Source organism: Microtus pennsylvanicus, chromosome 13 (assembly GCF_037038515.1).
Source record: "Microtus pennsylvanicus isolate mMicPen1 chromosome 13, mMicPen1.hap1, whole genome shotgun sequence".
Lineage (NCBI taxonomy): Eukaryota > Metazoa > Chordata > Mammalia > Rodentia > Cricetidae > Microtus > Microtus pennsylvanicus.
Genome location: NC_134591.1, coordinates 50,321,775 through 50,337,332, shown reverse-complemented (window position 1 = coordinate 50,337,332; position 15,558 = coordinate 50,321,775). Strand labels below are relative to the sequence as shown.

Here is a 15,558-nt window from a genome sequence, read left to right as displayed (position 1 = left end):
ATAATGTTGCTCAGTAACAGATGACTGCAAGTGTGTGAACTGATAGCTAGTGGCTTCATTATTGCTCTTCAATATCTATCAACTGCTTTATCTTCTTCCAAAGCTTAGGGAAAGGATACAAATTTCTACCTGAGATTGCTATATCTCACTTGAGCAAACATACAAATGAAGCAGGCCTCAAATAAATGACCTGGGTTGGTAGTAAACGCTCCAAAAGAGCTATATAGACTCTAAGTTGTAGCTAGTGTTGCCGGGACCTAGACTGCTGGCTCATGTGGGCCTGGTACCGGTGGGATTGGGCCCTGAAATTCTCAGAGCACAGGAGGCTAGACTTACCTAGCCACAGTGGCTGGCCGTGGGAATTAAAAAGTAGTCGCTCATTTTCCCGCTGGCAGGCTGGCGCAGTATAGATATCACTGCTGATTATTCGCTGCAGGTGGCTGTCCTGCCAGTGCAGTTCACGACCCTCAATGGCTCTAGTGAAGACTGTTCGTCTTGGTCTGGATAAAGAGTCTGGAGGAGGAGAAAGAAAGGCTGAATAATCTAACACCCCGTCTTCTTTAGGAGGGAGGTTGGCCAGAAGAACCTGGATATCCTGTCTGTCTGGACGTTCTGTCAGTCTGGACTTTTGTGTTGTCCCCGTAAATAAACCTTTTGTACATCTTTGTCCGCTATCAAAAAACCCTTATACAGAGGTCTGTGAATTCCTTCCTCTTTGAATAGCCTTCTACTGGGATTCAGAGCAACATGAAGCTTGAAGGGACATTTGTGATCTGCCCCTCAATAGTCAGGATATAAGCTGTTTCCATAGCATCAGAGAAAGAGCGAGGCAGCGAGATAATGCCCTAACTAATCATAACTTGTTCCATTTGTAGCATGGCCCTTACCACACTAAGGGCTTCTGTGATATTCGTACCAGAAACTGGAAAACTACTCAGGAGCCCAACACAGGAAGCTCACAAGTTTGAGGCTAGCTTGGGTGATATTACACTGTTTTAACAAACAAACAATACCTCCTGCCTCAGGTGCCCTAAAAATCAAAAACAAGTAAAAATTTACACATAAAACCAATAAAGGCCGAGGAAGACGTAAAGCCGTCTGCATTTGGGATCTTTATCTCTGTCCGCCAGCTTATAGTTTGTTCTCTACAGAAAGAGCTGGCGCTGACAAGACTTTCTCCTGGAAAGCTGACCAAGCCACCTCCCTTCAGGAAAAGGCTGCAGGGAAAGCAACACACAAAGTAAGCTCAAATCATGACAGTCCCTGTCTGTATCTCTCCTATTTATTTCTTCTAATAATACTGAGTCTGTCCCAAAGTTAGTCTGCTCTCAACACAGCTTGCACTTTGCCCGTTTCATCTTGTCCATTCCCACAGTACAGTAGTCCCACCATGACTATGGCAACTCTTATAAAGGAAAACATTTAATTGTGGCTGTCTTACAGTTTCAGGGGGTTAGTTTATTATTGGCATGACAGGAACATAATGGCATGTAGGTAAACCAGCACAGAGCATAGAGCTGTTCTTAGTACAGGGTGGGCTGAAAACCTGACTAGGGTGTACTCAAAGGAGAATCAGAGAGCAGAAGTAGGCATAAATGATTTTCGGTGTGTGTGTGTGTGTGTGTGTGTGTGTGTGTGTGTGTGTGTGTATACCCTCTGAAATAATTTTTCTTATTTATTTATTTATTTATTATGTATACAATATTCTGTCTGTGTGTATGCCTGAAGACCAGAAGAGGGCACCAGACCTCTTTACAGATGGTTGTGAGCCACCATGTGGTTGCTGGGAATTGAACTCAGGACCTTTGGAAGAGCAGGCAATGCTCTTAACCACTGAGCCATCTCTCCAGCCCCAATAATTTTTCTTTTAGTTTAAAAAAAATACTTTTTTTTTTTTGCCAGGTGGTGGTAGCACACACCTTTAATCCCAACACTTGGGAGGCAGAGGCAGGCAGATCTCAGTAAGTTCGAGGTCAGCCTAGTCTACAAAGCGAGTTCCAGGACAGTCAGAGCTGTTACAGGGAGACACAGAGAAAACCCTGTCTCAACAAAGAAACAAACAACTTCTTTTTTTCTTTTTTTTTTTTAATTTTGAGGCAGGGTCTTGCTTATGCAGTCTAAACTGGCCTTGAATTTATGATCCTTCCTGGTCCCACATTCTGAGGCTGAAATTATAGGCATGTACTCTACACTCAGCTCTGAATTACGTTTCCTAACTCTCATAGCTCAGAGAAAGGCAGCCAGAAAGGTATTTGGAGTCCTAAGAGTGTTTTTTTCTTTGCTTTGTTTTGTTTAAGGATGGACACACATAACAGTGGGCTTGTATAACTCACAGAGTGGGGAAAAGTTTGGGTGTAGAAGAGATGGGAGATCATCACTAAAGCAGTATCTTAGATAAAGGAAAAGGAATAAGATTTAGGGAATAAGAGAAGGAAGGGGTTAGGCCAGGTGGTGGTAAAGCACTAATCACAGCACTCAGGAGGCAGAGGCAGACAGATTTCTATGAGTTCAAGGCCAGCCAGGGCTACACAGAGAAGCCCTGTCTCGAAAAGCCAAGAAAGAGAGAGAGAGAGAGAAAGGATGGGGGAGAGACAGAGAGAGGGAGAGAGAGAACTGTCTGGACTTAGAAGTACAAACACAAAGGAGGAGGCTGGGATTAAAAGCGTGCACCATCACTACCTGTTTTTTTTTATGCATTTTATGTACATGAGTGCTCTATTTACAGAAGGCATCAGATCCTATTATAAATGGTTGTGAGCCATCATGTAGTTACTGGGAATTGAGCTTAGGACCTCTGGGAGAGCAATCAGTGCTGAGTTGTCTCTTCAGGCCTCCTAAAATGAGGTCTTCTCAAACAAAACAATTCAGCAACAACAAAGACTGGGCTGTGTGTGGAAAAGAATTAGGTAACAAGAAGAACCAACACAAATGAGAAATTCCAGAGTGGGGAGTGTGTTTGTATATATTTGATCCTCTATGCCAGTGATGACTTCCGGTGTTGTGTAGGTTAGATGAGTGCCAGGAATGGGTAGCTTAATGAAGTGATAAAATTATAGTTTATTTTTTTATTTTATTTTTTTTTTGGTTTTTCGAGACAGGGTTTCTCTGTAGCTTTGGAGCCTGTCCTGGAACTCCCTTGGTAGACCAGGCTGGCCTCGAACTCACAGAGATCCGCCTGTCTCTGCCTCCCAAGTGCTGGGATTACAGGTGTGCGATACCACTGCCCGGCTAAGATTATAGTTTCTTCATGGCTCATTTAACTTAGTTATCTTAAGTACACTGGCAACTAATTACAGTACAGTAGATGATGGCCAAACAAAAACAATTACTTAAGTGATTTCTACCGTGAGGCTGAAAAATGCCGACAGCTATTACTTAAGAAAAGAGAACATATGTAAGATCTGACCAAATGACCTACCAATAAGACTTGATAAACAAGTGGTCAGCATTAAAAGACCTGATTTAGAAGGAATAATGTGGATGTAGATGTTTGCTATTAAGTTACACCCATAGAACAGTGGGCTCAAAAGACAGGGTATACATAGTAAGTAATACTACTTTACTAGTTTGCCTTAAAATGGGGCAGGAATCTTGTATACATAGTAAGTAATACTACTTTACTAGTTTGCCTTAAAATGGGGCAGGAATCTTGTTAATAACTTGGGAAAATGTATTTGTTTTTTGGTTTTTGAGACAGGGTTTCTCTGTGTAGCCCTGGCTGTCCGGGAACTCACTCCGTAGATCAGGCTTTATAAAAATTTGAGGAAAACAGGGAGAAACAAGAGTAAGAAAGGACTGGTAAGGACACTTCACACAGAGATCTGTCCACTTGCCTCTACCTCCAGGATGCCGGGAATTCAGGACTGAGACATATCACTGGCCTTAGGACAATCTTTACAACTTTTGTTTAGCTTTCAGTAGGCTTCTGTCTCTCTTTTAAAGCAGGTTTCTGAACTATACAAACCAACCCAAACTGAACACAGAGCTCCTGCAGGTTAGAGGAGAGTCAGGCAGAGAGCATGAGGACTTCACGCTGGGCATCGCAGACACCCTTAATGTGGAAAAAGATAACAGCCTCAGGTTGAAGACAAACACTTACACTTATTTAAGATTTAGTATGTTGAGATGAATAAAAAGAAAAGTTTTTCTTATTTAAGATGATAATTTTGATAGAAAAAAAAACAAGAAAAGAAGGAGGAGGAGGAAGAAGAAGGCAGCTGCCTGGTCACCATTGCTCTGGTGTTTTGTCCTCCAGCTTTAGAAGTTCTAAACACAAAGGTACTTGGCTCACCTGGGCTGTGGCTGGCACTCTGGGAAAGTGCATTGGTAATGTTGGGCAGTTCATGCCCATAATTTCCATCTTCCAGGGGACAGATATCCAGGTCGTTCCACTTCTGTAGTTGCTGTAGCCAACAGGATTTTTCTTCCAGTTTGCAGTGTGGGTTTAAAATAATGCATACCCATAAGGCCCCTAAAAAACAGAGCAGTCTACATTCTTAGTATCTGGGAGTAACACGCATGCCTGTGCTTCAGTCCTTGGCATCCAAACAGCCCAAATGCTCTCAAAGCAAAAAGCAAATAACCCAGCTGGGCGGTGGTGGCGCTCGCCTTTAATCCCAGCACTTTGGAGGCAGAGGCAGGTGGATCTCTGTGAGTTCGAGACCAGCCTGGTCTACAAGAGCTAGTTCCAGGACAGGCTCCAAAAACCACAGAGAAACTCTGTCTCGAAAAACCAAAAAAAAAAAAAAAAAAAAAAAGCAAATAACCCATCAGTTCCTTCTTTCTCATACATGTCAAAAATACATACATACACACACATATATTAGATATAAATATGAATATAGTTACTAAGATTTTCAGAATTAGCTGAGGGACTAAAACTTGGGAAACTCTAAGCCAAATGAGTCTTTAGTTTTTATCTGATAGTGGGCCACAGCAATGTAAAAGTAGCCCAACAACAGGTGAATAGACCCTGTCTTTAGGAGCTGTCTGGTAGGAGAGATGGATAAATAAGCATAATGCCATGTGAATATAATGTGCTAAATTAAGATATGTTCAGGGTATAGGGCTGGGGAGGTAACTCAGTGGTTAGAGTGCTTGCCTTCCAAATGTTCAGATCTCCAGGGCCCACATAAAAGCTAGATGCAGTGGCATGTACCTGAAATCCATGTATTGCCATAGTGAGATTAGAGATGGAGACAGGAGGATCTCCGGAAGCTTGAAACTCAGCTAGACTGGCCTGTGTGACAAAGTTCCAGACCAATGAGAGACCCTACCTCAAATAAGTGGAAGGTGCCTAAGGACCAACAGGTTGTCCTCTGGCCTTTTCATGTATGCCATACACACTTGTGCGCGCGCACACACACACACACACACACACACACACACACACACACACGATGTATTCAGAGTATAATAGCACATAGAAAAAGACACTTAACACAAGGTCAAGGTTGGAAGAGGGGTGTTCAGAAAAGTTCCATATTTTGGGTAGTTGAATTTTTTGGCCTCTAAGTTCCTCAATTATTAAACTAAGACCATAAAAACCTATTTTATTAGGATAGTAGGAGAATTACATGAAATAAAATTTATAAAAGATCTAGTCTGATATATTATTACAGAACAAATCTTAGTATTTCTTTTTTTAAAAATATTTATTTATTTATTATGTATACAGTGTTCTGTCTGTGTGTATGCCTGAAGGCCAGAAGAGGGCACAAGACCCCATTACAGATGGTTGTGAGCCACCATGTGGTTGCTGGGAATTGAACTCAGGACCTTTGGAAGAGCAGGCAATGCTCTTAACCTCTGAGCCATCTCTCCAGCCCCTTGGTATTTCTTTTTTCAAAGAAAAATGATTTATTTTGGACTTGGATTTTAGAACTGCTGATCGAATTAGTGATGCCTTAAAACACTACTTTTTTTTTTCAGTTCTTTTCTGTCACTGTGGAGAACATCATATATTCCAAAGAACCTTGGGTACTATTTCTTTGAACACTTCGCTCTCCTTTCCAAGGAAAGACCTGTTATTCTCAGGTCAGGATTGGCTATACTGCTGTGCCAGGTATTTTCTCAGTCTCCAGTTAGCAATAAGCAGAAATGAAGTAACTTTCCCCCAGCAGTGTCTTGCTAAATTAAATTGCTCAGACTAGTTGACCTTGAACTCACCTCCCTCTGATTTATGCTTCCACATGCTGGAATTAGAGCTACCATACCCAGTTACTTAATGCTTCTTAATTTAATCATGGATGGGAATTTCACAGCCTTTTCCTAAAAGATAGTTTTATTATTATTTGCTTATGCATGCATGTGCATATGTCTGTGTTTGTGTGTGAGGTTAGAGGCATCCATCCCCTCGGAGCTGGAGTCATAGGCAGTTATGAGCTGCTTAACATGGGTGTTGAAAACTGAACTCGGTCCTCACAAAAATAATACATGTTCTTAACCCCTGTCTCCAGCCCTAGACTTCATAGCCTCTAAAGTAAAACAGAATGTTTTTCTTAAATAGGAATGTTTCAAAGGGCACCTAGCCTCATGAAAGTTTACTTATAGTGGCTCAACTCTTATTTTTTTTTAAAGACTTAGTTATTTATTATACAATTTTCTGTCTACATGCATGCCTACAGGCCAGAAGAGGGCACCAGATCTCATTACAGATGGTTGTGAGCCACCATGTGGTTGCTAGGAGTTGAACTCAGGATCTCTGGAAGAACAGTCAGTGCTCTTAACCGTTGAGCCATCCCTCCAGCCCTCAACTCTTATTTTTTAAAGGAATTTTAAACTATGCTTGTTTATATTTATTTTTTACTTTTTGAGACAAGTTCTGATCTTACAGTCCTGACTGGGCTAGAACTTTATATGTAGACCAGAATGGCCATAAAGTACAGAGACTAGTTTAGGGACTAAAATGCCTGGTTCTCCATGAAGCTCTTAATGAGTAGAGAAAAAGAGAGCTCCTCACACCTGAGTGGTCTGGCTAGGCATACCCCAGAGAGCAGGCTTGGAGAAAGCAACAAAAGTGGGGCTAAGGGTTCGTTGTGGTGTTGGTGTTCACCAAGGAGCTAGGCTGATCCTGAACTCCTGCCAGGTGCTGAGACTACAGGTGTGTGCCAGCACGCCTGCTTTATGCAGTGCTGGTTGAACTTTGGGTCTCATACATGCTAGGAGAGCATTCTATTAGCTGAGCTATGTCCTCAGAACCTGAGTTAAGGATTTGGACAGCCAGGTCATCCCATGCAACTGAAGCCGAGTGAAGAGGGTTCTTTCAGTGATGGCTCCTCTGTGGGTAACATGAAATAGAATCCTTAACAGGAAAGCACAGTGAGAACAGGAAGCGACTGCTGAACCTGAAATGTTCCTGAGTGAGAATAGCAAGACCCACACAAAACTCACAGCAAATGCTCTCTAAGGGAGATCTCAGAGGGTAGACTGATAGGATACAGGACTTGTGAGGGATAGGGACTTACCCAGCTCATCCCAGAGCTGCCTGCACTTGTCTGTCATGCTTGTTCCTTGCTGCCTCCAGAGTGTGAGGCGGGGATCAGCCATGAACTGCTCAGTTATAAGTGTCAGCATCCTGGCTCCATTGGAATCTCTCATACGAAGCATCTCTCGGACCTGACATATAAGGAGGGGCAAGTAATTGGTAACTGCAGAGCACAGCAAGAGAGAAGGCGAGGGATGCAGAACAGGTTGAGAAGATGATGTAGTTGCATAGTGTAAGAGACAGAAAGAAAGCCTTTCAACTCTGCAAGTGAAATTCCTACATGTATCAAGAAAGCCTGTTATATATAATGAGAGACCTCTTTAAACACACCAGGACAGCTGGAATAAAAAGATAACAACAGTATTGGCCTGGATGTAAAGAAATCAAAACCCACATACTGTTGGTGGGACTATAAAATGAGGCAGCAACCTTGAAGAATCATCTCTGTAGAACTTGTACAAGAATGTTAATAGCAACCGTTTTTCAGAGTAGCCAAAAAGTGGAAGCAATCCAAGTGTCTATGAACAGACAAAGGGTAAATAAAACAGATTATTACTTAACTATAAAGATGAACCTTTAAATAAGCAGGCTTAGAAGTGAAAGAAGTCACACACACACACACACACACACAAACACACACACACACATTTTTATTATTTGAAAGTCCAGAATAGAGATGGTTATAGACACAGAAAGTAGACAAGAGGTTACTGAGTAGGCAAATATGGAGGATAAGAGAGAGTGTTAGTGTGAGATGAGCTGTTATCTGCTCCAGTTACTCTGTGCTAAGTCAAACATGACCTTTAGGCTGTGCGTTGCCCTGACTAGCTCCATTTATAAAACAGCGTTTGATTCTCGCTAAAGTTCAAATGCTAATGCAGAAGAGCTCCCCCTCTTGCTTGTGCAGGTAAATAACTACCATCTGCCTAGCACAACTCATGAAAAATATTATCACTATGAACTTATCAAATCAAATCAAGAACACATGAAATGCATCAAAACCATGTCAAAAAAAAGCAGGTTTGTGAACTTATTGAACATAGACCAACAGATGATGCAGTCTCCTTACCTGGTCATATAAAAGGAAGGACATCCCCTCTGCTGAGGAATGGTACATTTACATAATAGAGTATTACTCAGCTGTGAAAAACAAGGATACTGGGAAATTTGAAGGTAAATGGATGGACTAGGAAAAAAAATCACCCTGAGTGAGGTAGCACAGACTGATAAAGACAAACAAGGAGTGTACTCACTCATAGTGGATACTAGCTGTAAAATAAAGATAACTGTGCTACAGTCCACAGACCCAGAGACTAGGTAATAAGCAGCATTCAAAAGTGGAACACAGATCTCCCTGGGAAGGGAAAATAGAAGAGATTTCATTAGTAGACGGAGGGCAGGTGGGTTGAGAACATGATCGATCAGGTTTGGGGATAAAGAGGGGTTGAGTGTTGAGGGAGACTGTTGGGAGAGGGGGGCATTTTGGGGTTGGCCAGCAGCCTGGTCCAGGGGAATCTCCCAGGAGTCTATGGGGAGGACCCCGGCTTAGACTCCTAGTAATAGTGGATAAATAGCTGAACTGGTCGTGTCCTGTGACCAGATTGGTGTCTGGCCCAGTTGTCATTGGAGAGGTTTCATCCAGCAACTGATGGAGGCAGACGTAGAAACTCACAGTCAAGCATTAGGCAGAGTTCAGGAATCCTTTGGAGGAGGAGGAGAAAGGAGTGTAGAAGCCAGAGGGGTCAAGGACACCATGGGAAGGCTCACACAACCAACTAACCTGGGCTCATAGGGGCTCACAGAGACTGAACCAACAACCAAGGAGTCTACATGAGATTGATCTAGGCACTCTGCATATATGTTACAGTTGTGTAGTTTGGTCCTCTTATGGGACTCCTAACAGTGAGAACAGGGGCTATCTCTGAATCTTTTACTGGCTTTTGGGACCCTACTCCTCATACTGGGTCGCCTTGCTCAGACTTAATACATGGGGAGGTACTTAGTCTTACTGCAACTTGATATGCCATGTTTTATTGATACTCATAGGAGACTTGCCCTTTTCTGGATGGAGACAGAAGAGGAGGAGATTGGAGGATGGGAGGGGAAATGGGAGAGAGGGACTGGGAGGGGAAAATAGGAGGGGGAGGCTGTAGCCAGGATGTACAATAAATAGATGAATAAAAATAAATAAAAGGGACATTTAACAATGGGGTAGAGAGGCACCTGTCAACTTCTCAGCGAACCAACTGACACAAAGTAATTGGTAGGTGAGAGTCTGGACTGTCTCTGGGACTTCAGTCAGCATGGTCCCTCTGCTTGACAGTGTCTGCTTCGACTTCTTTTCTTCCAATCTGGCTCTTCATCTTGAACCAGTTGGAACCTGCTCTGCAACTCAGAACAGTTCTGTGACTGGGCTTTCATGTCAATATCTTCACATATGTGTACATGTACATGCACATGTGTGTGTCTGTGTGTGTGTTTGTGTGGAAGTTAGAGGATGACCTTGAGTGTTGTTCCTTAGGTGCACTTCATCTGTTTGAGATAGCCAGCAACTCTGCTAAGTAGGCTAAGCTGGCCAATGAACTCCAGAGTTTCAGCATTTCATCTTCTGTTTTACCAGCATTGCAGGGGACTGACTGCAGGTGCAGTTTACAAACTGAACCATCTTTCCATCCCCTTATGTTAATATTTTTCTGACCCCCTTGGGTGACTCTCTTTGCACGTGTCTGTTCTCTCGTCTTGACTTCAGAGAGGCCTCACTGACATCTGTAGCTCAATCTTTTTGTAGCAACCCCTAAAGAGTTAGAGCATCTGCTTCTCCCAGCAGAAGCATGCATGAATGCATACATACATATATACATAATATATAGGTAGATGATAGATAAGCAGATAGGTGATAGAGTGTGTATGTGTATAACACTGGGATGATATATAATGTGATCTTAAAATTAATATCAGTAATTAAGGTTGGAATAAAATAAACTGTGGGGTCAGCCAGATGGCTTAGCACATAAAGATACTTGGCCCTTAAGCCTGGTGACTGAGTTCAATCCCTGGAACCAAGGAAGAGGGGGAAAACAGAACTGATTTCATATAGTTATACCCTGAGCACTACATTCATGTCGTCATAAGACCCCCCCCCCCAAAGAAATTTTGAATTAAAGAAACCCTGCAACTCTAATGTGAAATCAGGACTAGTGGGTAAATCAAAACCAACAAAATTGACATCACTTGTGAATTTATTGTTTTTCCATAGATTTGATGTTGTGGAAAGATAAATACCCGATTTCTGAAGCAGCTCACTTCTGGTAAATGCATGAAGTTTCTTTCTGAGGTGATGAGAATGTTAATTGTGGTGATGGCTCTATTCTATCTGTGACTATACCAACCCCACAAAAAACCCACTGAACTGTACACAAGTCTGGTACATGCTACTGCTGACCTGCATCTCCAACCAAATTTGTACTGACTATATGCGTAAACCATATAGTATATATATTATATCCCAGTAAAGGTGCTAACGAGGAGAGAGAGGGAGAAAACTACAACAAAACCAACCCAGCCTGTCTGGCACGAGTGCCTCAAGTTTCAAAACAGTCTGTTCTGGAACACTGTTGAAACGCTAGTCTTTGGAGCTTCATCGGGCAGCTTTGGGTGCACAGCAGAGAGTTCTCCAGCTCATTTCAGAGAGTACAGCAGAAAGACAGACTACCAGAGGGAGGTAGTTGGGTGCGATGGACTAGCCTGCTCATGAGGGTTTTGCTTATCCTCTCCTGCTAGGTTTTAAGTACTCAGTACAGCTAGGTAAAGTAAGCTAGGTACACCAGAAGGCAGAAGTGTGGTAAGCCGGGTTTACTTTTTTGTTTCTTACCTTGGAAAACATTGAATTGAGCTGCTTTCCAGAGCCATAGTAACCCCCCTGGGAGAGAAAAAGCTTCACTTGTTCTTTCACCTGTTCTTCATCCAAGTGCCAGCAGTTCTCGTCATCGATACTGGCCCCAGCCGTGGGGTCAGGCGCACCTGTGAGGAACAGGAACGGTGTGATGAGTGCTCTGGATCCCCATGGCACACACTCAGCGGGGAGGCACATGTGAACATACAGACGAGATAGTGCTTTGGCAACTGTGTGGGACATCAGAAATGTAAGATCCACGCTAGTTTTAGGTTCACACGAGTCACAGTTGTGGCCTTCTAAGGTCTAGGACCACTGAAAAGGCTGGAATAAAATATTCCAGTGGGTGGTGGCGGCACATGCCTTTAGTCCCAGAACTTGGGAGGCAGAGGCAGATGGACTGGATGTCTAGTCTACAGAGCACATTCCAGGATAGCCAGGACTACACAGAGAAACCCTGTCTTGAAGAACAAAACAAAACCCAAAAGAAAGAAAAGGAAAAGAGGAAAGAGAGTTAGAGAGAGAGATACAAACCTGCTATTATTAAATATACTTGTGGCCTCTGTTCTTTATTTCATAGCATACAACTATTTTTTAAAAAAAGATTTTCATTTTATGTGTTTGGGTGTTTTGGCTGCAGGTCTGTCTATGCATCACAAATATTTAGTGCTTGCAGAGGCCAGAAAGGGGCATCAAATCCTCTGGAACTAGTTATATCTGGTTGTTAGCTGCCATGGGGGTGCTGGTCAAACCCAGGTACTCTGTAAATATGAGTACTCTGATCTGCTCAGCCCTCTCTCCAGGCATGACATACAACTATAAAGTCCTTGGAATTTTCAAAGTGGTGCCTTTCTGGGTGCTAATGAGTTGCTGGTGACAGTCAAGACAAGCTAGACAGCTTCAGGATTGGCACTGCTCATCCAGGCAGAGAGCTGGGACATTAAGTCTCACGTGTCAACCTCTAATGAGGAGAAATAGAGTCCTGAAGGTTAAATTGCTCACCAATGGCCAACGATTTAAACAATCATTATGTAATGACACTTCCACAAAACCCAACAGCACAGAATTTGTAGAGCTCCCAAATAGTAGAACATGGAGGAGGGTTCTCCAGAGTAGCATACGTGGATAAGGTATGGAAGCACAGCCTCTTGTAAGATGTGCTTTGCCCTATGTATTTTTCACTTGTACCTTTGGTAATATTATAATGAACCTGCGTATGTAAGAAAAATGTTTCCCCGATTCTGTGATCTGCCCCAGCAAATTAACTGAATATCAGGAAAGGAGTGTGGGAACCTCGGTTTATGGTCAGTCAGTCTGCCAGCTAGCTAAAAGTGAAGGCAACCTGGGGCATGTGACTAGCATCTGAAGTAGGGCAGAAGTAACAGTTCCAGAGATTGTGCCTTCAACATGTGGGCCTTATCCCCCTTCCAGGTAGTTAGTATCAGAAATGAATTATATTAGAGGACATGTTGGTGTCTACTGTGGAACTACTTGGTTGGTGTGAAGAGAAAGTAAACCCTGCACAGCTGGTCACAGAGGCCTTCTGTGCTATATTCTGAGGGTGTGCACAGCTGGTCACAGAGCCTTCTGTGCTGTATTCTGAGGGTGTGCACAGCTGGTCACAGAGCCTTCTGTGCTGTATTCTGAGGGTGTGCACAGTTGGTCACAGAGCCTTCTGTGTTGTATTCTGAGGGTGTGCACAGCTGGTTACAGAGCCTTCTGTGCTGTATTCTGAGGATGTGCACGGTTGGTCACAGAGCCTTCTGTGCTGTATTCTGAGGGTGTGCATGGTTGGTCACAGAGCCTTCTGTGCTGTATTCTGAGGGTGTGCACGGTTGGTCACAGAGCCTTCTGTGCTGTATTCTGAGGGTGTGCATGGTTGGTCACAGAGCCTTCTGTGCTGTATTCTGAGGGTGTGCACGGTTGGTCACAGAGCCTTCTGTGCTGTATTCTGAGGGTGTGCACGGCTGGTCACAGAGCCTTCTGTGCTGTATTCTGAGGATTTGGTAGGAGAAACTTAGTTTATTTCTCCTCTGCATCTTCAAAACATAGGAGGAAAAATCATAATGTTTCCTCCCCCCCTAGAAAAGTGATATTTATTATTTTGCTTTGCTCCTCTGTGAAGTTCAAATCTGTATTAATATACATATATCATTTTTAAAACTAAAAACACTTTCTTAGAACATAAAACTGTATTTTTAGCTAGGCATGGTGGTACATAATCTCTAGTCCCTAGCACTCAGGAGGTAGAAACAGAAGGATCAGGAGTTCAAATCCATCTTTGATTATATAGTGAATTTAAGGACTGCCCAGGTCATATGAGACATCTTAACAAATAAACATGTATGTGTTATGTTGTATTTCACCACAAAACTATTTCCTAAAGCGTAACAGAGCTATAGATGTGATATGATTTCATAAACCTGTATTCAAGTTCCCTTCGTATCTGGGCTTACCTCAGCAAAACTACTCTAAACACAGCTGGGGTTATTAACACAGACCTCTTCCCTGAATGTCTGCTGGCTCCTTGCTCATATTTCAATCCCTAGCTAAATTCAGATAAATCATTTATTAGAACAGTGCTGGTGACTGTTAATACAGTTATTTTAGACATACTTTTGGGATGTTTTGGAACCAAGTCGGTAGCTCAGCAGAGAAGGAACTGAGATAAACTAGGAAAAGCCAAGGACTGGGTCTAAGGATTGAGGAAAGAATAACAATCAGAAGGCAGAGGCATTGGATCAACAGGGGATGAAAAAGCAGACTTAGGAATCTGCCCTAAAAAGAAAGCTGGCCTTAATCAACCGGCTGCAAATATGGAAGGCAATCATCTCTCAGAATTGGAGAAGATATGAAGAAAAGCAGAGAGCACCTTGGATCCAAATGGTCATAGCAGTTGTGGAAGAAATTAGGCATTACAAAATATCTAGTACATGTCCTACAGAATAACCTGCTAGGATAGGGCTGGGCCATTGAAAATCTTTAAAGTTATTAACAATCAAATTTCACCCAAAATGTTTTCTGGTCTGCTACTGGGTAGTTATAACAAAGAAAAAAATAAAAGAAAAGAGAGTAAGAAAACGTTTTGGTAAGATACAAGAGAAAATCGGTGTGAATGTTAAGACTATATAGTCATCTGAAAAAAGCTAATAGGCCCCACAAAGGGGTGTGTGTGTGCATGTGTGTGTGATGGGGTCTTCCTATGTTGGTAAGACTGGTCTCAATTCCATGATGCAGACAATGTTGGCTTTCAACTCTGAATCCTCCTTCCTTGGCCTCCCAAGTATTGGAATTGCAGGTGTGTAGCACCATGCCCAGAACTACAGAATATTTTATAAGACAGCTTCATTTGTTTTTAAAGAAAGATTTACTTATTTATTAATGTAGATGGGTGCATTGTCTCCATGTATGTCTGAAGAAGGCATCAGACTCCATGGGACTACAGTTATAGATGGTTGTGAGTTGCCATGTGGTTTCTGGGAATTGAACCTGGGTCCTTTAGAGTGCAGACAGTGCCCTTAACCACTGAGTCATCTCTCCAACCCCAACAGTTTCGTTTTTTAAACAAACATTTAGCCAGATGCAGTGACACATGCCTCTACTTCCATCAACTTTTGAGGCTAGGGAAGGAGGATCCCTTTGTTCAAGAATTCTGGCTAGCTTGAGCAATACAGTGAGATCTTATTTCAAAAACAAAATAAAACAAAACAGAGCAAGCCAAAAATTAATATTTATCAAAAGCCTAATATGGAGTAGAATTAATGTCAAATACTGAATATTTGGTGATAAACAAAACTGATATAGTCCCTGTCCTCTTTGGAGGCTTTGGACTAGCTGGAGAGAAAGGGGGATACACAAATAATCATATGCATGTTTTTCCTGTTACTGAACCCAGAGCCTTGTACATACTAGCAATAACTACTTTCCCAGTTCTTCACACACACACACTTTCATGCAGAAAGAGAGGCTGCAATAGGCTTAAAAAAATACCCTGGAAGAGCGAATGGGAGTCTGCCTGGCACAGAGTAAGGGAAATACTGAGTGTATTTTTTGTTCAAAGACAGCATGAAGTCATAAACTACACTGTAATTAAATACAACTATAATAGGAGAAGGGAAGAAGACATTCCCTCCAGGGAATATCATGTAAAAATGTAGGAAATAGCTAGTTGTGCACTGTT

At 42.4% G+C, this 15,558-nt stretch overlaps 1 protein-coding gene across 1 annotated transcript in view; it reads right to left on the bottom strand.

The window, feature by feature from the left end:
* Zswim5 (zinc finger SWIM-type containing 5) overlaps positions 1–15,558 on the bottom strand; it is a 110,074-nt gene that overhangs the window by 15,442 nt on the left and 79,074 nt on the right. Inside the window, exons 3-6 of the mRNA XM_075945494.1 lie at positions 11,358–11,506; positions 7,467–7,617; positions 4,292–4,471; positions 337–513 (exon numbers count right to left, since the gene is read on the bottom strand). Of these exons, the coding sequence (XP_075801609.1) occupies positions 337–513; positions 4,292–4,471; positions 7,467–7,617; positions 11,358–11,506 (657 nt within the window). The remainder of the gene's footprint in view (positions 1–336; positions 514–4,291; positions 4,472–7,466; positions 7,618–11,357; positions 11,507–15,558) is intronic.